Genomic DNA, 22,210 nt, shown 5'->3' with positions numbered 1-22,210 from the left:
GAATTAAAGAAATATTTTTTTTTTTAGTATTTCATTAAAATCTAATAATATTTAAAAAATTTTATCTAAAAATTAAAGAAAAAGTTTAAAAAATTATTAATAAAATATATTTAAATATTTATTTATATACCTATTGCTTAAAATAATAAAGTTTATTTAAAAATTTACCTAAAATTAACATCAGATGGCAGCATTATAAAAAATTATATAACACTAATATTTTAATTGTTTTACAGATTTTATGTAATATGCTAATGTTACATTTACAAAATTAATTATAATGAGTAAAAAATACATAATTTCTATGCCATAAAAATATTACTGTAATTAGTTATAAATTATTTCTTTATAATACATTTGTAAGTTGATTTTCGGAAAGTTTTGTTTACCAATGATGTATTAGTAATAGTAATTTTAGAAAAAAAAAATATCGAATGTTTATGATGCGTTAATTTTTGCAGGATCAGCAAGTATATGTTAAGCCATGTAGAACAAATTTTATCATATGATTTCGTTGTTAAATATACAGTAAAATGTAATAGTGAAGCTATCTTGTTTCTATTGTGGAAGTTCTATTGCAATTCAGTTAATTTTTAAGATTTTCTACAGCAGGTGAGTTGATTTTTTTTATTCAATAAAAATAAAATATTTTACTTTCCGCTGCTGTTATATATAACACGGAAAGTATGGCGATCACTCAAAATATTACCCCAAAGATTTTTATATTTTTTGGGCTCAGGACATCTTAAAACGTCGAGAAATGCAATAAAATTAGGCGGGTTTTTTCTTTTTCTTTTTTTTTCCTATATATGTGTGAGGGGCACAATTTTGTTTACCTTCTTTGGAGCTTAATAACTTCTCTGCTTTTTGTCGAAAATTTCTGAAATTTTGTGGAGAGATTTGTGTATTAGAGTGATTGATACCATGAAATTTTGATTGTTAAAGATCGGGAGGTGCGGTGACAGAAGATAGAGGAAATCACGTGTCGTATGTCGAGTGGGGTTAGAGTTAATGAAGATTTTACTGTTATTAGTATTTAGAATTTTTTTATTTTTTTTATTTTTATAAAACTTACCTTTATCCTCAAAATTAGGTTTTTCGCCATTTTATAATAAAAAAGTTTCTTAATAAAATATCTTAACAAATGGCGCCTCACGCAATTTTAAATGTTTTTGCCGGGAAAGTTACGCAACTCGTTGCTGGATTTGTTTTTCTAGTGATAAAGCGTTATAAAATGAAATTTAAGATTAATAAATTCTAAAAAATATTTTTCATTTCATAATGTTTAATATGTTTAATGATTAGTTAAATATTTTAGACGATAAATATTTAGATTTTTTAAATTATTAATTAAAACTTAAATAAATTAATAGTCTTGGTATAAGTGCAGAACATTGCAAATAGATCATGCTGTGTTCTTATACATAAGAAACAAGAAGCGAGAAACAATTGAAAATATAATTTTCGTGTTAGATTTTGTTAATACATAAAGAATAAAATTAGATGAGAATATATCTGATTATTTTCATGTTTATCTACAGGTTTACTGAATGGTTTAATGATTATATCGGTCAAGTAAAATTATTAAATATAGAAAACACGCGAAAAACTTGATGTGTATAAAAATATATTTGTTCAAGCTCTATTAACTATTGCTTATAGTAGCTCTAAATATATATTTTATTGTTATTTTAGTGTTAATGGTTACTGCAAGAATGTTTATTGTCGCTTCTACTTCTTGTAATATTAAATTAATTCGATATATCTGGTCTAGTTTTTGTTTTTAAAGTATAGAATATTTGCTTAAATTTTTGTAAAATCACGGGCTTTCCGGCTGTAGTTTAGGCTGTTGTTTTGATTAAATTCTTAAATCGATAAGCCTGGGTAACAAGTTTCGTAAACCCTTAAATTTTTGTAGAGATATCATTATTCAACATTCTTTAAAAAGTCCAGAAATTTTTACCTTAATCTCAGAGATTTGTCGAATCAGCATACTTTTCATGACTGGAAAGATGTTTACGATAGTCATTTTGAACAAATTTTATTTATACAATGCACGAGGAATAATAATTATATACAAAAAATAATCATAATAATAATAATTAACAAGATGAATGTACAGTAATTATTTGACTTGAAATAAGAATTTCCTGTAAGATTGATGCAGTAAAAAAGTCTATACTAAACATAATTTATTTATTTTTTCAGTGGTTTAAATAAGCCCAACTCACGTTGATGAAACATTTCTTCACTATTCAACCAATTTTCTAAATATACTATTATACAAGAAATATTATATTGCATATTATTACAGATGTGATGTAATAGAATAATGATAAAAATTACATGAAATATTTCGGAATATTGCAATCACGATCAGTATTTTTATTGTTATTTTCAATATCCTTTTCTCATTTAACTTTTACTGTCAACAAAGATCAAGATTTATACAATTATAACACTAATATTCCAAATAGTACAATTAATTCGAAATTCTTATTATGTATTTTATATATATATATATATTGTTATGCTACTGAAATATATAATTGTAATATCAATTGTTAAACCATAAGAAGAGAAGCTATAGTATTGTGAATATAGTCTAGTATATTTTTTGTTACACAACTGTTGTCTTTCAACACCTGTTTATAATTTTAAAACAGCTACAGCTATAACATTACCGAAACAATAGATAAATATTTCTGTTTTACATATAAAGAAAGTAATTCAATAAATAAATATTCAGATGTTGATTTCGAGTATAAATTTTTCCATTATTAAAGACTCTATTTAATTTATTTCTATTATATTATGAGCTTAATAAACAGTTACGTCGTAATAGAGTTTCCTTGTATCATTTACTGCCTTTCATTAGCAGAGATACGAAATTTAGTGCTAATATATATTACTAATTTATTAGAACTTACATATATATATATATCATTAGTATGATTAAAGTTAAATTATCTAAATATTGGTAACTTTATATACAAGTTAAATACAGCTTAATAGTAATTAATGCATTTATTTTTTGTTTCATAATAATCTGGTTTTTAATACCGCTAGTGTGCTATTATGATATAAATTAAAAAATTATATTCTTGTTTCTTTTATGATTTTCTATCAAATTCAAAATTATTAAAATGTAAATAAGTATAATTTCCCATAAGTTATATTAAATTTTATACAGTTTTTATACGGTAAATATAATTTTAAAAAGTTTGCAGCAAAAGTGACCGATTGGGTTGCAATTTGAAAACACTGTAGACCCATAAATTTCCACTGTCGTTCGTCCGTTTGTCTGTCCTTTCGTAATCTCGACAACGGAATTAGATAGATGACATTTTAGACCAGATATGGAAACTATAGGGTCAGCAGACACGGATTAACTGTATAGAAACTTTGCATGTAAACTGAAAGCTGTGTTATTTCAATTCAAAACGCCTCTCCTGTAAACCGTTAATTGATGATCGGCACGACTCAGTACAGGGGAAAGACACTAAAGTACTAATTTGAAATGAAATTAATTAAAAATATGATTAAAAATTGTAGCCCGGCATTGTGATGATGTCACGATAAATAACTGCTCGTTTTTCTGTCAAAAATAAAATTATGTATTTCATAATATTAACCTCTATTTAACTATACTTATGCAGCTTCATTAGAGATAAACTGCCTTACTGTTGCTATATTTGTTGATTTGTGATGAATATTAAAATTTGTTTAATTGCTGATGCAATACACAATTTTTTTCACAATTATTAACATCGTCTTACAACTTTCTCTTTTTAATATTTATTCGTTTAAAAATTCATAGATTTTACACTAATATTTTTACATATATATATATATATGTCGGTTTTATTATTTATTTTAATAAAGGGTATTGTTTGGGGGTGATAATTGTAGATTATATTATTACCAGATGTAAAATAATCATATTAGAATTTATTTTATTAATATCAATATCAATATAATAAATAAAAAGTTAAATTTTATAAAACAGTGTGTATTTTTTATATATAAACGCATTCATCTAGTATTTCAAAATTTATTTTGTATTTATTTAAAACTAAATTATTGCAATATAATTGTATAAATATTGCTTAATGTATAGGTCTCTTCATATAAAATCGATTATAAAATATATATTATATACAAATAAAAATTATTCTTATTATATTTCTAAAATTTTAACTGTAAAAATGTTATTCAATTTTATATACTGCAAAGTCATGTATTTTAAATTCTTACATTTGACATGCAAAACAACATTAAGGTCATCAGTAAAACTGAAAGAAAATTTATTATAAGCTTAACTCCTATATCTATCTTTAAGTATATATTAATTATACTTTTATAAGATTATTCTATAATATTTATTAATTATTTTTCGTATATTAATTAATGTTTAATGTTATTAAAATAACTACAAAATATACTTTTAAATGTTTATTTCATAATTCCATATCCGACTCAATTACTTTGTTATAATTGAAATTTAAACGTTGTATTAGGCCTATATCTAAACTACCGTATAATTTCGATTTCTGATTTTCTTATAGTTTTAAAGAAAATACAAAAATTTCATTAAATTATTCTTCGTTTTTAGAATAATCTTTAATACTATAAATCATATGTTTGCTCCTCCGCGAAAACCTTCTAAGATAAATACTTTATTTCAATACGCATTTCGGCCATGTTTAGTCCTCTTCAGTTGAACAAAATTGGACAGATATTTTCCATTCGTCCCTATTTCATTTAATTTTTGGAATTTGGAAAATGTGTGTCTACCGAATGTTGGAAAATGTAACGGAATGGAAAATACTGTCTTTTTCCCAACCGAAGAGGATCAAACATGGACGAAATGCATTTCGAAATAGTTAGATTACTGTAAATGAGAGAGAGAATGTACAATATATTGAAATAAAACAACACAAACAAAGCGAAAAAAGATTTTAATGCGTAAGGAAGAAAATATATTTGACGTTTTATTATAAAGCAATTATTATCCTAAGTTATTCTGCTAATGGATACTTAATTTAAACATAACTTAACCTAGCTACACCAAAGAATTAAATAATATATTTGTCTAAAAGTAGTTATTACGAAACATCCTCGCACTTACAATCTAAATATGATACCTTTTACGGTTAATGTTACCCTAGGTATACCCTAGGTAAAACGGCGGCTCGTCTCCGATTCCAGCGATCAGAAGACAGGGAACAGTGGAGACGCACGTTCTAACCTAACCTAACCTAACCTATTCTAATAAATTACCATAATTATTAGCAACCAAATTATTAGAATAGGTTAAGTTAGGTTAGAAAATGCTTCCCCACTGTTTCCTGTCTTCTGATTGCTGGAATCGGAGATGAGCCGCCAATTTGAACACCTAGGGTAACATTAACCTATTTTATTCATAAGTTACTCATAAAATAATCTATTTTAATTACAAAAATCACTTAAAACATAATGAAATTCATTTAATCATTAAATATAAATATATAATACATAGAATTTTTTTAAAAATTTTATTTAAGATCGATGGAGTATGGTTTTATTAGCCTAAAAGCATTCGATTTTATACGATAAAGTTGTATTTTATTTTTATATGGATTTTTACTAAAGAGTAAAGAACTATAGAAGAGTAAAGTCTATAAATAAATAAATAGGTTTGACTCAGTTCTGGTTTTTCGAGGTGTGTTTAAAGGACAAATTATAAAGACTCTCTTTTAAGTATACACTAGTGACTTTTGATTGTATATTCATTTTGGATATTTTGTCATTTAAAAGAATTTTTTTTTTAACTGTGGAATTTCTGAATTTTCTCGATTGCTGCACGTGTGCTGATAGTTCAATAACGCTTTATCTTATCATTCACTAAAAAGAAAAGATAAAGGAAAAATTTAAGGTACGAACAAAATAAAACATTCAAATTGGGAAATGACATGGAAATTTCCATTATTTTATTTTTGTTTAGTTTTTACTCTGATGCAAGCTAGTTACATTTACACACTGTTTATGTCTGGAGACAATTCGAATTATCATCTAAATATTTTTCTTATCAAGCAATGCCAACATTTAGAGTAGGTAATACAGGAGGTAGCCCGGTTGCGAAATCACAAATGGCACCTTTTCGCTTTTACTTAAACAAGCCAATAAAAGATTAACCTGGTATAAGACATTTTCAGGAAAACTTTAATAATAATTTATATTAGAAAAAAATTAGGAATTTAGCTCTTTTTCTAACATTGATTATCGTCATTCGTACCTCCGTCTAGTAATTCTTTCTTTCATTCACAATGCTTTAAGTTAAATATGTTAACAGACTATTCTTATTTGATTTAATGAAAAGACTATTGTAATCGAAAAATTATACTCCTTTATATCAACATTTTGTTACATATTATTATTTAATATGCTTATTAGTATACATTATTCATTGTTTTTCAAATTGAGAAACGATATTGTGTCATCTTACCAGAGGCACTTATATACTTAGTATGGTATAGCGTAACAATAGCACATAGTTTGTGGACGTTTTTGTGGTGTTATTTCTATCCTAAATTTATTCCAAACGAAAAATATACTCATGTTCACTGGTGAATACGGTATTATTGAATTAAAATTAAGAATGTGTATTTACAGTAAGGTAAACTGATACTTCCTATCTTTAAGGCAGTTGGTTAAAGCCAACGTTTCTGCAGTAATACTAATTTTTTTAATCCTCAATCACTTAAAGTTTGAAGATATTACGATTAAATTCTTTTTGACCCGGTACCGAAAGGAAACTGAAATTTAATAATTGATTTACAAACAATAGCAAAATTCTCTGTAAATTGAATCCGCCTATTTCAAAACTTTCTGCATATGATTTCACATATAGCTATAGAATTTGCTTAGTGTAAAAAGTTTTATGGACTTTTGTTTTTCCTTTGTAAGAATTAAGAAATCCGATGTACAAAACACTTGCATCGGTTTATTTAGTCTTCGATCTTTAAGTTTTTTTGATTATTTTTTACGAAATGTTTTCAACAATTGTATTTGCCAGATACTGAAATGAGTGATCTTACTATCAATCTACCTTCGTTAATGCTATTATTTTCAACGGAGTTAAACGGTCTCTAAGAAGAAAATTGCCTAAATATATTTAAAATGTTTATTATGTTGTTACTCTTAAGCAGAGAAAACAACGTGGTACTTATACATCGCGGTTTCGATGTAATGCGGTTCACAAATTGTAGCAATCCCTGTATAAGTCGGTACTTATACAAAACGATTTCGATATAAGAGTTCATAGAAATCATCTGTTTATCTTATTCTAGTAAATGCTCTTTCGATTACTAAAACATCGTTCGAAATGCACTTTTCTCTGTAATGATGAATGCTTTTTTTTTATTTTTCATGGCAATATTCTTAGAAAATTAAAAAAAAAACTATTTTGTGATAACAAGTGTGCAATTTTATACACAGGAAATTCCCGTTAGTATTTTGTGTGTAAGCTGCATGCTGCTTATAATTTTCTTTCATTAAAGTCGTCCTGGCTAATGTGTTAATTAATAAATTATTATACACTATTTTTTATTTTACGAATTTTAATAAGTTTGTTTTTGTTTTGTAATTCATATTTTGTTAAATAAAAGTTTCTGAATTAAATAAAATTGTTTTACCTTACACGATAGTTTAAATTTATATTTTAAAAATCCAGCAACGTGTTGCGTAACTTTCCCGGCAAAAACATTTAAAATAAACCTGTTATAAAATTTCATTTTAAAAACTTTTTTATATTATTAATTATTATAAAATGGCAAGAAGCATAATTTTGTGATGGCCACCTCAGCCCCTTGACCAAACTTTAATAGCATCAAACCCCAATACACAAACCTATCTGCAAAATTTTAGAAATTCTAGACAAAAGGCACAAGAGTTATTAAGCTTTAAAGTGGGTGAACAAAATCGTGCCACCCACCCATTACACACACAGACTACACACATAGACTAACATTCATACACACAGGGGACCGATTGCCATACTTTCCCTCTATTATATATAAAGCCGGGAAAGTAAAATCGTTCCTATGGTAGTCGTTTAAACATCTATTCAGGGACAAAAACAGATCTCTCCAACATTCACCAGTGTATGCATATGGGGCACGCTTGTTCCAGAGCTAAAATAACCGAAGGGAATAAATTTAAGGCTATTTGGTATATCACACAAATACTTACGATAAAGACAACATTTCAGAAATTGGTACAAAAATTGGTTTTATTTTGTTAGAGAATAGACGGTTGAGCGTGGCGTTATGGCGTTATGGCGCTCTTCTAGTGGTGCCCTTGAGACAGTTATATATTCCATTATGGAAAAACAGTGCTTCGTCCTTTTATAAAATGCTGAAGGAGTTGTGGTTCGTCATGCTGTAAATTTAACAAAATGTTGAACCACTCAAATCGCTGTGGGCATTCTTCGCACGTTGTATTGATTGCAGATAGAAGAGGAATGGGTGCATGTCATGGAGACGTAATATCTGGTGTATCTGTATTTTCTGCAGTCCACATTCTAACCTAAGCAATGCTGGAAAGATCTCTTGTGTTCCTGGATAGACGTTTAAGTGCATATCCTGTAATGCATATTTTTCTCATACATTATCGGATGAAGTTTATAAGAATTTATTATAGAAGTAATTCCTTTATTGTTGGGATCATCGACTATACATATATTAAATAATTCTTTAAAATCCTGTATTTGCAGGTATAAAGGAACTTAATCATTGATTCAATAACCAAAACGCAGAATATTAACTTTATTCACTCTGAATGACTTCATATATTGTTAGATGCATTTAGGGCCGACTTTCAACAGTAATTTGTATTGGATCAATAATATCTTTAAATACAAAAGTACGCAAACATGGACAAAAAAGAAAATTGTCTGGGACCCCCGCTAATGGAAGGTCACAAACAAATCTTTTATAAACTCATTACTGTAGTAAGAATATCGAAATTTAAATTTGGTGCCCTATCTGGGACCTTAGATTGCCGATGTGGCACAAAACTTAACCATTCGGAAATAGCGTTAAAAAATACAAACGAGAATACCGAGATATTCCTCCAAAATATTCCCCTAAAGAAAAATATCTGGAGTCAAAACTCTGCATGGAGCTCCATAATTCAAATTTTTTTCTGGGTCTCATGAAGCTATAACGCGCCACTGGCAAAAAATGGTGTAGATGATATTTCTAATTAAATAATTTATAAGCATTTGAATAAAACAAAATCAGATTTTTAAATATTAAAAAAGTTTGGCTTAAAAATATAATACTGTTTTATTCAGTAGTAAAAAAATTATCAATCAATATATCGGTATGCATTTTATTTAGCAACTGAATTGCAAATACAAATATGCCAATATGTTGTGTTTTGCAATATTCCTATTTTTACTCGTTCAATCGTTTTGGGAATTTTAAAAGCATTTATTTTTTGGTGTTTTGTAATTCCATTAACTATTAGATAAACGTATCGAAGCTAGACAAAAATGGAAACGTGTGGTATCTTTTCAAATGAACAACAAAGCAATTCTATAAGAAACAATATTGCAATTTTGGAAGAGAAACTATCGTAATTTCAGATTAATTTATATATTATGAAAATGGGGTTTATCCCGGGAGAACTTACTACTAAAAATTGTCCCTGTTTAGATGTTAGACACGTGAAGAAACTCGAGAAATTCCACGTTGTCATCCCGTTGTCGGGCGCGAACTCGCAATCGACTAATAACGTATGTTATCCACTCGATCACTGGCGGGCAGATTCTACCGTATTTTAGTTATCGAAATGTTTTGGAAGCTTTTAATTTAATTATTCGTGTGAACTTTTTGAATGAAACTTTCAATAAGTTAACCCTCTTCTATTTATATTTAAGTTAAGCTTTTTAATGGAAAACTATAGCACTTTCTGACTGTAACAATTTTTAAAATCTAATGGAATCATCACGGATAGAAAATAGAAAATTTAGATTTTTATGTAAATAAAAGAAATTTACAGGTATATTTGGTTAAATCTATTTGTAAAAACGAACATTAAATAACTTTTATAGTTATATAGCAGCTCTTACCCGTTTTTATCGGGTGCAAGAATTTAGTCTCCCATCTTCCGAGGCTAATTAGAGAATTTTTAGATGGGCCTAAAAATATGTTTGATTTCCCGCAAAAACGCAAAAACCGCTTCTAAAATAGTACAGTAAAGTCGAGTTATTCAGGGTAATTCTTAACCATTAATGATTACAGTAGAAAACCGAAAATCGGAATCAATTGGGGACTGGGGTTGTTCAGATTAGTGATTTGTTCCGATTACCGATTATGCACTAAAAAATATATTAACCTGTCCGATGTTCAAATTTTTCTCCGTTGCGTGTCGCTTCGTGTTGAATTTTCGTCGATTTTAAGCCTAACGAAAATTTTTATAATAATAATCGAGGCTATCGTATCGTTAAAAATTATTTCTGCATTTTGTACAAACAAAATAAATATATTGAAGAATATAAAAACATAAAAATTATACTTTAGAAGTAAATCTAGTATCAAAAATGTTCGATTCAGCACGACACAGTCCGACTGAAAATCGTTCCGATTACCGGCGATTCCGATTACCGGGGTTCCGATTAACGAGTCTCTACTGTATTTGTATATATAGGCCTATATAAAACACTGACTATTTATGCAACGTCAGTTTTATGAAAATATTGCTGCAAGAAAAACATTCTCAATACTACTATCACTATAAAAAATGACTAATTTGAAGTAAATGATCATTTCATCACAGTCCTGAATGAACGTGTAAAGCTGTTAGAAATGGTCTATCTAGAGCATTACAGCATTGATGCAACAGCTGATATATTACATACAGTATATTGGCCGACAATTGAAAAAGAAAGAATAATTTTCCAATTCGAATTTCTTGCAAGTATGGATGTCGATAATGATCACAGAACAGCATTCGAGAAGATGAAACTCAATTTATATTAACCTATATGGATGACATGGCAACCGGAGCAACGATGTTCAATGCTCTCCAGATTAGGTTACATGAGTTTCTCTATAGCATTCTTTATCGAGCCTTCTTTACAACCAATCTATCTGGCAAACTATTTTTATACAGATAAAGTGTAACTGTCTTTGCAAAGCTTACTTCGATGATTTTAATGTTGGCCAATACCATAAAGCAAATTAAAGTTGGGCCAATACGAAATAACTTCTGTTATAACGTTTCGTGTATCCTCATCTTCCGAGTTTGTTACCTTCAACAAGGATAACTTATCATGTCCTTTAGCACCTTGATACGAGAAAATAATAGATTGTCGATATTGCTGTTTTTAACGGGTAAAACAAAGTATTTTTCGAGAAGTAATATAAAGTAATGGACGAAATATAGCAGAAAAATCAGTATTTATTTAGCTACAGGAAAAGTCGCCTATAGTTAAGGCATTTCTCCCAATTTTATATTATTACAAGATCATGTCAAAATTCTATTTGGCCCATCATGTGATTACAATTGATATCGCCGTAATCAACTGGATTAAAATCTGTTTCGGATCTTCATAAATTTTCATAAATAATTTATATCTCGAGTATGTAAACGTGTCAAATATGATTTTTATCTTAGGCTTTTATATTTTCTCCTGCTATAGAATATAACACAAGAAAAGAACGTTAATCGGTCAAATTTTGACTTTTCGGTGTTTTTGCATTTCTCGACGTTTTGACACTCCACTAGTCAAAAATTGTAAAAAATTTCCTTACAGAATTCTCTCTATCTCTTTGTGTGTGGGACGTGTGTAGGTGTATAGGCGTGTGTTTGGATGTGTGTAGGCATAGGTGTAGGTGTGTGGATTATATATTAGGATGGGATAGACCAAACATTTTAAAACTTGACAGGGTTATTTCTATATATGGGGCATTGATAATACTAAATTTCGATAGTTAAAAATCGAAGACTGTAGAAATAGAGGAGTCATCTGTCATATCTCGAGTAGAATCAGACTTAATGAACGTTTTACTCGTTATTAGCATTTACAATTTATTTAAAAACTCACTTTCATTCCTTTCTTGCAAATTCTTTAATTTCGTCTTTCCATCTCCTCTTAGGTTTTTCTCTTTTCTGTTTTCTTTTTACCTCTATATTTCAACCCAGTATAATCTTGGTCCATCTATTGTCATGTCTTCTTTGTAATATGTCTAAGCTATTTCCACTTAAAAGATTTGATCTAGACTATTATATCTTTTAACTTTGTTTGATCTCTTATCCACGAATTCCTCTTTTTGTTTTTAAGTGTTTTCCTATCATCGATCGTTCCATACTTTGTGTCTTTATCAATTAACAATGACGAAGCCAATTGTTATGAAATGGATAGGTTAAACAATATAGGTCGTCGGTTAAAACAATCTTGTGAGAATATAACAGATAACAAGAAATACATTTATATATGCACCAAATGACTGTTAAGTTTTAAATTGTTTTTATTGAAAATAAAGAATAGAACTTTTTACATTGTTACAATGTTTTATACAGTACTTTTCCAGCCATATTAAATAACGCACCAGTTTTACCTTATATAGTGAATTAGGAACCTTATTGTTCTGATAGTTAACATTTATTTTATTAGTAATTTCGCATGTAGAGAAGATATATGAGAGATATTTAAATTGTTTTTCTAAAATTTTATTTTCAATTTTCATAATTTAACTCATTAAAGAAAAATATAGAGAAGAAAGACAGACAGAAAGAGAAAATGTGTTGGAAGATCAGATACTGACCTTTTCTGTAACAGACATCTGATTTAAAGCATTGCTCATTAATTATTCTTATAAGAATATAAAATTAAAGGTTTAACTTATGTAATTTTATAAATTTTTATAGTACTTATCCTTTTATTGTAATCAATACGTGTAATCACGAATATCGATCACTCTCACCTGAAAAGTATATGTTAAAGGTGTGTATTTGTAAAAGCCATTGCAAAAATGTGTCCATTTTTATAAAAATTAATAATATTAACCACAAGAAAATTCATAATTTAAAATGATAAATTACATCTTCTAAATACACAATAATTATAAATATCTAATTATCAATTTTTCATGTAGAAAATGTCAATATTACAAAACATCAAAATTTATTTACTTAATTATTAATACAAATTAATTATTTTAAAGAGTTCATTTATTTGCACAAATGTATAAATATATATACACATATATATGATATTACATCATTGGACATGCGTATTATCGGGGGATGTTGCTTGTGTTTGTTGCTAGGATACGGAAAAGTGATGTCGCAACTAAATATCGATTCTACGGAGACGAATAATCGGGTGTGGCCTAAAAAACGCGAGAGAATGGTTTGTAATTCTCCTGTGATTGAATTGTATTCAAATGCTCGTTTACGTTGAACAACAGATTTTATAGATTTCTGGTAAGTCAAGACACACGTCAATTCCTATGTAGTGTCTACTGTATCGATTTTAATCCTCCGATAGGCGCCATATGGTTAGTTGTTTAAATATATTTATTCTGAAAGTAATATTATTTTTAAAAATAACTTTAATTATATTACATAAAGTTTATTAGGGAATAATTATATTAAGATGATAAATAATTTGTATTATTTTTGTATGTAAGATATTCTAAGTTTACTTATTTTTTAAGTTTCCTGTCACTTGTCTTCTGATTGTGTTTCTTTTATACCATTTATATTTAAAAAATAATAATAATAATAAATTTTAATTTTTTAAATAATTTACTATTAGATTTTATTTTATTATAGAAATTAATATAAATATAATAGAATTATTATTTATAAAATCGATGGCTAGTTATACATTAATAATTGCCGTTTTAACAGATAATTACTGCCATTATATATTTAAGGAATAATAAATTTAAAACTTTCAAGCATAGTTTATTAAGATTTATGATAAATTAATAATTCGAGAGATAATAAAAGGCGGAAAATGAATCCAAACTTTCCAGTTGTGTGCGAAATAAAGGTTTCAGCACGTATATAAACATGAATTAATTGATGTAACATGATAAATGAATAACATTGAACTAGAGAGAAATTCATCCTTGAATTTCTCTCTACTTCTCTGTATTTGTTATAATGAACTGTGTATAAATAATATACAAAATTTAGAATTATTTTTATAATTTAAGTATTATAACTTTAATAAATATATTAATTTTATAAAACGTTTTTATATATTTTCGAAATATAAAAATTGAATATAAAAAAAATATATTATATAGTTATAAAAACACTATAAAAATATAACATTTTAGCATATTTATGAAAATATAAAATGTCAAGTGTAAATGTATACATAAATTAATTAAAATCGATTAATAATAATTTCGTGTTAATTCGATTCTGTAAATGTTGAATATTTTTTAAAAAATTATTTAAAATAATTTATATTTTAATTTTATTCTAGTAGTATTTATAAGGAAACCTTGCTTTTGTAAGCATTGTTTTTAAAAAGAGCGTTAAATATATGGAAACACATGTTTGTTTGATACAGTTAGCAGGTGTTTTGAACATCATTGTGCTCTACTTTTTAGCTATTATTTAAAAGAAAATATTATATTTCATCATACATCAATGTAAAAAATAAAACACTAATAATGCTAAATATTGTAATTTCATTACATTAAAATAATTTCAATTAAATAATAGCTGAAAATGAGTATTTTTAGGAGAGAAGAAGCAAGAATTACAAAAAATAAGACTCTTTTGTAAAAAGAAAGCTTTATTTTTAAATATATTTTATAATTAAAGAGATAAACTCAATCTATTAACCAAATGCTAAAAAAATAACTAAAAATAAATCTACATTACATAATATTATGTTTATATTACATTAATTTATATTTACTGCAATAATATTGTATTACATTAATATTATACCGAATATGTAAAAAGTAAGTTAATATATAATGGAAAAACATTTATTCTTTCTTATTGTTTTATACCCAGAAATGAAAAAAAAAAACATATTTTATTAAGTATTAACATTAATTTTGACACCTAAGAATAGCTTATCCTTAAAAAAATATATATATATATATATTCTAACTTAAAAATATTCTCATAATTTTTTCTATTATTTGAATAATAAATTCTGGGTATACGATATAAATATTTTATATCAAACTAAAAAAAAATTTAATCATTTATTCAAAAAATAAAAAGCAAATGAATACATATTTGAACAAACTAAAAATATTAAAATTTCAAAGAATCGACTTATGTGGCATTTAAAACGTCTTGAGCAAGAAATACCAATTACAGTGTATATATTTAATCATTTATTCAAAAAATAAAAAGCAAATGAATACATATTTGAACAAACTAAAAATATTTCTGTTATATAAAATATTTCTGTTATAAAAAATAATCTGTTTTTCTGATAATTTATATTTTAAATGTTTAAATGATTTTTAAATGCACGTTTAAAATCACATTGATTCTTATACAAAAAAGAATTTTCTTTTACGTGAAACAAAATTGTTGTTATGTCACGGAAAGAACTAATCAGTTAATGGCTTTCTAAATTAAGATCAAAGGCTAGGACTGTAAAGCACTTTTAGTAGGTTTTTTAACAATATTTATAAAAATAGATCAGTATTAAAATAATTACTTTTTGGAAATTAAAATTGCTATGGATGTTAGGATATGAAGTTTTCTAATTTTTTTAACTTCATTCTGAATTTTTTAACTTCATTTTTCACTTTTTAACTTCATTCTGATCTTTTAAACTTCATTTTACACTTTTAACTTCATTTTTCACTTTTTAACTTCATTTTGAAATTTTTTAACATCATTTTTCACTTTTTTAACTTCATAATGAAGTTTTGTAACTTCATTAGTAAAAAATACATTTAAATTAATAAAAAACAATAATAATGTGTGTAGGTTATATTTTTATTTTTGTAGAAACGTTTGTGGAATATTTAAAAATTAATAATAAATTAATTTTTATTTAATAATTAAAGACTTTTTTTTATTTAGGTATTAACTTCTAAAGCTTAAATCTGAAGTTAAGTTTCAGTTCAAAAATAAAATTATTCTAATATTTAAAGTGTAAATTAAGAAAAATTATATACTTATATAAAATTTTATATTGGTTTATGTAATTGTTTGAATTATTTATGGGTTGATTTAACTTGATTATATAACATGAATCACTTTATATCTTCTTACTTAATGGAGAAGTCTAAGTTATTTAATATTTTGGTGTATTTTAAAACCTCTATTTTTTGAAAAGAGATAACTGAGATTTTATGAAATCTGCGCTTATACCAGGTGTTTGGCTTAGAGAATTAATAAAAGAAAAATGTATAAATAGAAAACTTGTCATAATTTAATGAAAAAGCTGTTGTCTTCTAGTACAAAAACTTCGGCATTCAAGCACATTTCAATATGTGCACTAACAGAGACGTAGCAATTGTCCAATTTGTATTTCACTTTAACCACGTATTCAATAGCATATAAGGTTTGACATTGACAGATTCTGTCTCAGGCCATTCAAATTATGCACAGATGTACGATGAACTTGATTATTGACAAAATCCCACATGGAAAAAGTCCAGTAGGGTAAGAAAATTGTTCTTACTCTACTGTCTGGGATACTCCACCCAGAAATTGCTTTATCTAAATCGAGTAGCCACATCTTATTGAAAAATGTCATCAGGAGTAAGGTGCAAGATAGCACGAGTTGCAACATGTCCAAATAACATGCTTCAGTCACGGTGACTTATCACCTGGTCCATCGTTAAGTGCACTCATTTTGTCATTTTGCATATGTGCTAGTGTGACCGGGGGGTCGACACCTCTTCGATGCCACGTCAGGATTGACACCACCGTGTCTTGGCTGACACGAAAGCCGCGGCGATTCAAAGATAGATCACGCGAGCGGTCGCGTTACGGAGCGATCGAATTCCGAACGGAGAGAGAGACAGCGCACCCAAAGTAACTTTTGCAGAGACCTCGTTAACTAAACAACGTTTATTTACACAGATTGGGAACATGATCGACATACATTTAAAAAGATAAGCCTAACGTCGCGATTCTCGAGAGAGAGAGTTTACATAAAATACGCGTGGCGATAAATATTTACCTGAAGTTGGTTGCTTGTCCGATTTAGTTTAGATGGCAAATTAGTCCACTTAAGGCCTTCGATAATCTAGTCCGACGAATAGTCCGATGGACGACAGATTAAATCCCATTGATTGCACACAAAGAATTGAAGTACAGTAGAGCATCGATAAGTGGAACCAATTGGGGACTGGGGTCCTTCCAGTTAATGATTTGTTCCAGTTTCCGACTTTGTACAAAAAAATACATTAACCTGTCCGATGTTCAAATTTTTCTCCGTTGCGTATCACTTCCTGTTGAATTTTTCTCCGTTGCGTGTCGCTTCGCATTGAATTTTCGTCGATTTTAAGCCTAACGAAAATTTTTATAATAATCATCGAGGCTATCGTATCGTTAAAAATTATTTCTGCATTTTGTACAGACAAAATAAATATATTAAAGAATATAAAAACATGAAAATTATACTTTAGAAGTAAATTTAGTATCAAAAACATTCGATTCAGCACGACACAGTCCGACTGAAAATCGTTCCACTTTCCAACCATTCCACTTACCGACGTTCCACTTATCGACGTTCTACTGTACTACGAAATCAAGGATCCTGGCGATTGTAGATCTAGGCGACAACTGACGATTTTAATGTGCTATGGACTGATGGAATCAGAACCTTAGGTCGAGAGGTGATGAGAAAGCGTCATTTAGGTGTCTGAGAACCGAACAGATGTTTCGTTCTCAGGTGTAAGAGTTGACAGTTAGTCGACAAAAAGGGTTAATGTGACGCAGTGATGTCATGAAATAACAAGGAAGACATATTGAAGACCAATATTTCGGCTCTTCACACTAGTAACCGCAGCTCCAAGGTATCGTATTTCTTACAAATGGCCGCAAATGTCAACATAGAATACACACCGACTCCCAGTCTTATACGAATACAGCACAAGTTATAAATTTTTCTTTTTTAATCTTTATCACAATTAAGTGCACAGGTAGAAACTAGGCATTTTTTACATCACTCTTTATTCTGCAATATCTTAGACGCTGATACGCGTTTTGAAAATATAAAAGTCATTTTTACACTAAATTTTATAGCAATAACAGTATGTATTGTTATATTGCATTTATTTTGTCTATATAATTTTGCTGTCTTGTCTATTGTATTGTACATTGTAATTCTATATTATTTATATTACAGTATATAATATCTATATAATATATATAGATATTATATATCTAGATATTACAAACAGGTAATATCTAAGTTTTAATCAAATTTTAAGTTAGCAAAGTTTTGATATTAAATATATATATATATATTTTCTTTTTAGAAACCGTTACCTTAAAAGAACATCATGTCGTCTTTCATAAATACGTTGTGCCACCGCCTAAGGAGGACAAAAGCATCTGTAGCAGCAGATCCTATGGAAACCCAACTTAAAAGATGCCTTTCAACTTTCGATATTACTTTATTGGCAATTGGTCACATGGTTGGATCGGGTATTTATGTCTTGACAGCTTCAGTATCACATAAAACGGCCGGACCTGGTATAGTGGTATCTTTCATTATCAGCGGTATAGCATCATTATTGGCTGCGTTATGTTATGCCGAATTAGGAGTTCGATATCCAAGAGCCGGATCAGCCTATTCTTATACATATTTGGCAGTAGGAGAATTTTGGGCCTTCATAGTAGGATGGAATGTTTCTTTGGAAAATATCATAGGCCTGGCTGCAGTTTCACGTGCCTGTAGCGCTTATATCGATTCATTAACAGGAGGAATTATTAAAAATGGCACCATTGGTTTAGTTGGTACCAACCACTCGAGTTTTCTGGCTGAAAGTTTTGATTTTCTGTCACCTGCTATATTAGTCGTCTTCGTGGTGTTTCTTTCTTTTGGTGCTAAACTGACTTCATACATCAACAACTTTTTCTCAATGATTAATATGGGAGTAATTTTAGTCATCATATGTGTAGGTGCTTACTTTTCGGATATTAAAAACTGGACTAATAAAGAAACTGGAGGTTTTTTACCTTTTGGATGGGAAGGAGTGTTTGCTGGTTCTGCCTCTTGCTTTTATGCTTTTGTGGGTTTTGACGCCATTGCTACAGCTGGTGAAGAAGCTAGAGAACCTCAGAAATCTATCCCGATTGCAACATTTTTGGCCATGGGTATTGCTACCGTTGCTTATGTTGGTGTTTCATCCGTACTTACTTTAATGATTTCTTATAAAGATATTACCAGTGATGCAGGTCTTGCAGATGCTTTCGCCGTACATAACGTTCCATGGGTAAAGATAATTGTTATTGTTGGTGCTTTATGTGGAATGGCCACGGGTTTAATCGGAGGACTGTTTGCTTTAACTAGAGTAGTATATAGCATGGCCGAAGACGGACTTCTCTTTAAATTTTTCTCAAGAGTAAGTAAAAACACGCAAATACCTCTTGTGGCTATGTATGTATTTTCGTTTTTATCCGCCATGCTTTCCATGCTGTTAGACATCAATACACTAGTTGAACTATTGTCTATTGGAACTCTAATGGCCTATTTGGTTGTAAGTGCTTCCGTTTTGATTCTGAGATATCAGCCAAGGAAACTTATTGGAATTTATAGTAACGAAAGTCAAGAACTGTATTCAATGGGTGGTGGTTCTAGTACACCTGGATCCGAAGAAAAATTATCGCCAATTGACGAATGTGGTGGACAATTGAAAGACAGATATTTTTTTCTTAGCCGATTTTTCTGTTTTGGATTGGAACCTGGAACAATGGTTAATATATGCGTTGTGTCTTTGGTGGCTCTTTTTTTGATATTAGGAGGTTTAATTAAAGGTCTACCAACTCAAATTGCAGCGAAAGAGTGGTGGATTATATTAATAATGGTGGTGTTATCGTTAATGATTATAATTGTATTCTTCACTATTGTAATACACGAGCAGAGTTCCGTGCCTCTTAAATATAAGGTATGTACAGTACGTTATAATTCACATATTACATATTTATGACTGTTTAAACAAATTTCAACAATATAATTCGACATTTTTAATAGTTTTCAATAGAATAAACATAAATATATGAAAATATCTTTGAATTTAGAATTGAAACTTAGAATTATTTTTCGGATGAATTTTTATAAACAGCAATGACTTATACAAAATTTCTCCCGTGTCTTCTTCCTCATTCTGTTGTTCATTGACAGAACAATCGATGAAATTACTGCAATACCATTTTAAATAATTAAGCATTATACACTGATAGTAAATTCGATTTAAAATATCTATTCAGTTATTTTTGTGTCTTTTATTATTTAAATTTATTAAATTTAATAATAAAATTTAGTTAGGCTACATAAATAAATGAATTTCTATCTTGTTGCAGAAAATCTTACAAAAAAAAAAAAAAGGTTTATTATCCTTTACATCATTACTATCATCATACAAAAATGATATAAAATGAAAGAAAAATCATGAATTTTCTATTTGTCTTACTTTATATTTTCTTGCATTTAGAGGAAAAAATGAACAATTTATTAACGTTATTATTCTCTGAGAAAAATGTAATATATAAATATATATTTCCAGGATAAAAAGAGTTAATAAAGATTAAAGATTAGGTGAATGTAGGCTATATCTTCTCATCAATAATTGATTGGTAAATTAAAAAGCTGGCGGAAATATGTCACCTTTCTCATTTTTTAGGACATTAATTACTCGTATTGTAAATTAACCTTTCTTCTCTGATTATACTTAAGCAGTTTATATAATTTTCTGAGTATTAAGTTTTTAGTTTTATCTCCTATATTATTTATTAATTACATACTGTTCATTTTTGTGTTATAATACAAAATAATACAAATTCGATAGAATTATGATTTCTTTTTAATTTAAAAACTTTTTTTACATTAAATATTTTGTTATATTATTAATTTTAAATCTGTTGTAGGTTCCTTTTGTGCCATTATTACCTGTTTTAAGTATTCTATGTAATGCATTTTTGATGACCAATTTACAACTTCTCACCTGGGTCAGATTATTAGTATGGGTGGCGATAGGTAAATAATCTGTGACTATTATTATTATTGTGACGTTTATTAATATTTAAACGTTGAAATAATTTTATTTTTTATGCAATTATATTCTTTCTTCAGGTTTAATTCTATATTTTTCTTATGGTATGAGGCATAGCAAACTTAACACGCTCATACCAACTTCAAATTCTTCTTTACTGCAACCCGGAACCAATATTACAGCGTATTGTGCTGGACAATCTACAGACTCTAGTTATGGAACACCCGCAACAAGTGCTCGACCCTCAATTGAAAAACTGGAAGAAGAAATGAAGTCACATAATTAAAAGTCACAACTTCGAGTTTATAGACTTTGTGGCAAATTTATACGATTTTATTCATCTGTAAGTCCATGTTTATTTTCTATACCTCAGTTGTAGATGTAAGTTATTTATCTATAAAAATCATTATCAAGAGTATAGTTTGTTAACCAGGAAAAGGTTTAATACTATCAATATATGCTATATAGCCTATATATTAGTATTCAGATAAAAAAAATCCTTTTATGCAGTTTGTTATTCTGATAAAGAAATAAAACTTCATTAATCGGTTTGGTACCTAAAGGAGTGTGCGCGATATGGTACTAAACTTTGTTGTAATATCTGGTAACTTTATTGTGATAGTTAATATTCGGATGAAAATCAATTTATATACAATTTATAAGATAAACTATTAATAAATATAATAACTTCGAGAGATGAAACAAAGTATAAAATTAAGAAAAAAAAACTTGTTACAAATTTAGGCGACTTTTTGAACGTATCGATAAGACCACGTACGAGGGCGATTCGACGTCTGTCTAGAATTTCAGTAATAGCAATGGAAATGTATGTATTACATAGTTCCGATTTATGTTTTCTCTAGGTATTCCCTAACGAGCTAAAATATACTACATAGAGTGGCTGTGACTATGGTTACAGCGCTCTTGGTGGGTACTATCGACCGCCATTTTACTTTCAGTCAAAACATCGAAGTCCGAAACACGTTTTTGGC

The 22,210-nt window shown here is 28.2% G+C and overlaps 1 protein-coding gene across 2 annotated transcripts; it reads left to right on the top strand.

Annotated features, from left to right (window-relative positions):
- The first annotated feature begins 317 nt into the window (after positions 1-317).
- LOC136973332 (cationic amino acid transporter 4-like) lies at positions 318-21,972 on the top strand. Of its 2 annotated transcripts, XM_067268074.1 has the most exons (5): positions 318-359; positions 462-612; positions 18,483-20,114; positions 21,094-21,202; positions 21,299-21,972. In XM_067268074.1, exons 3-5 carry the CDS (start codon positions 18,507-18,509, stop codon positions 21,502-21,504), a joined length of 1,923 nt encoding a protein of 640 aa, XP_067124175.1. In that variant the 5' UTR covers positions 318-359; positions 462-612; positions 18,483-18,506; the 3' UTR covers positions 21,505-21,972. The 2 variants fall into 2 exon arrangements, with proteins under 2 accessions (XP_067124175.1, XP_067124167.1); XM_067268066.1 differs by lacking the exons at positions 318-359; positions 462-612 and adding an exon at positions 13,303-13,476.
- The last annotated feature ends 238 nt before the right edge of the window (positions 21,973-22,210 follow it).

This window comes from Centruroides vittatus, unplaced genomic scaffold (genome assembly GCF_030686945.1).
Source record: "Centruroides vittatus isolate TY-2023 unplaced genomic scaffold, ASM3068694v2 contig_1074, whole genome shotgun sequence".
In the NCBI taxonomy this organism is placed as follows: domain Eukaryota; kingdom Metazoa; phylum Arthropoda; class Arachnida; order Scorpiones; family Buthidae; genus Centruroides; species Centruroides vittatus.
The sequence above is the reverse complement of the archived record's forward strand: the minus strand, read 5'-3'. Positions and strand labels throughout refer to the sequence as shown.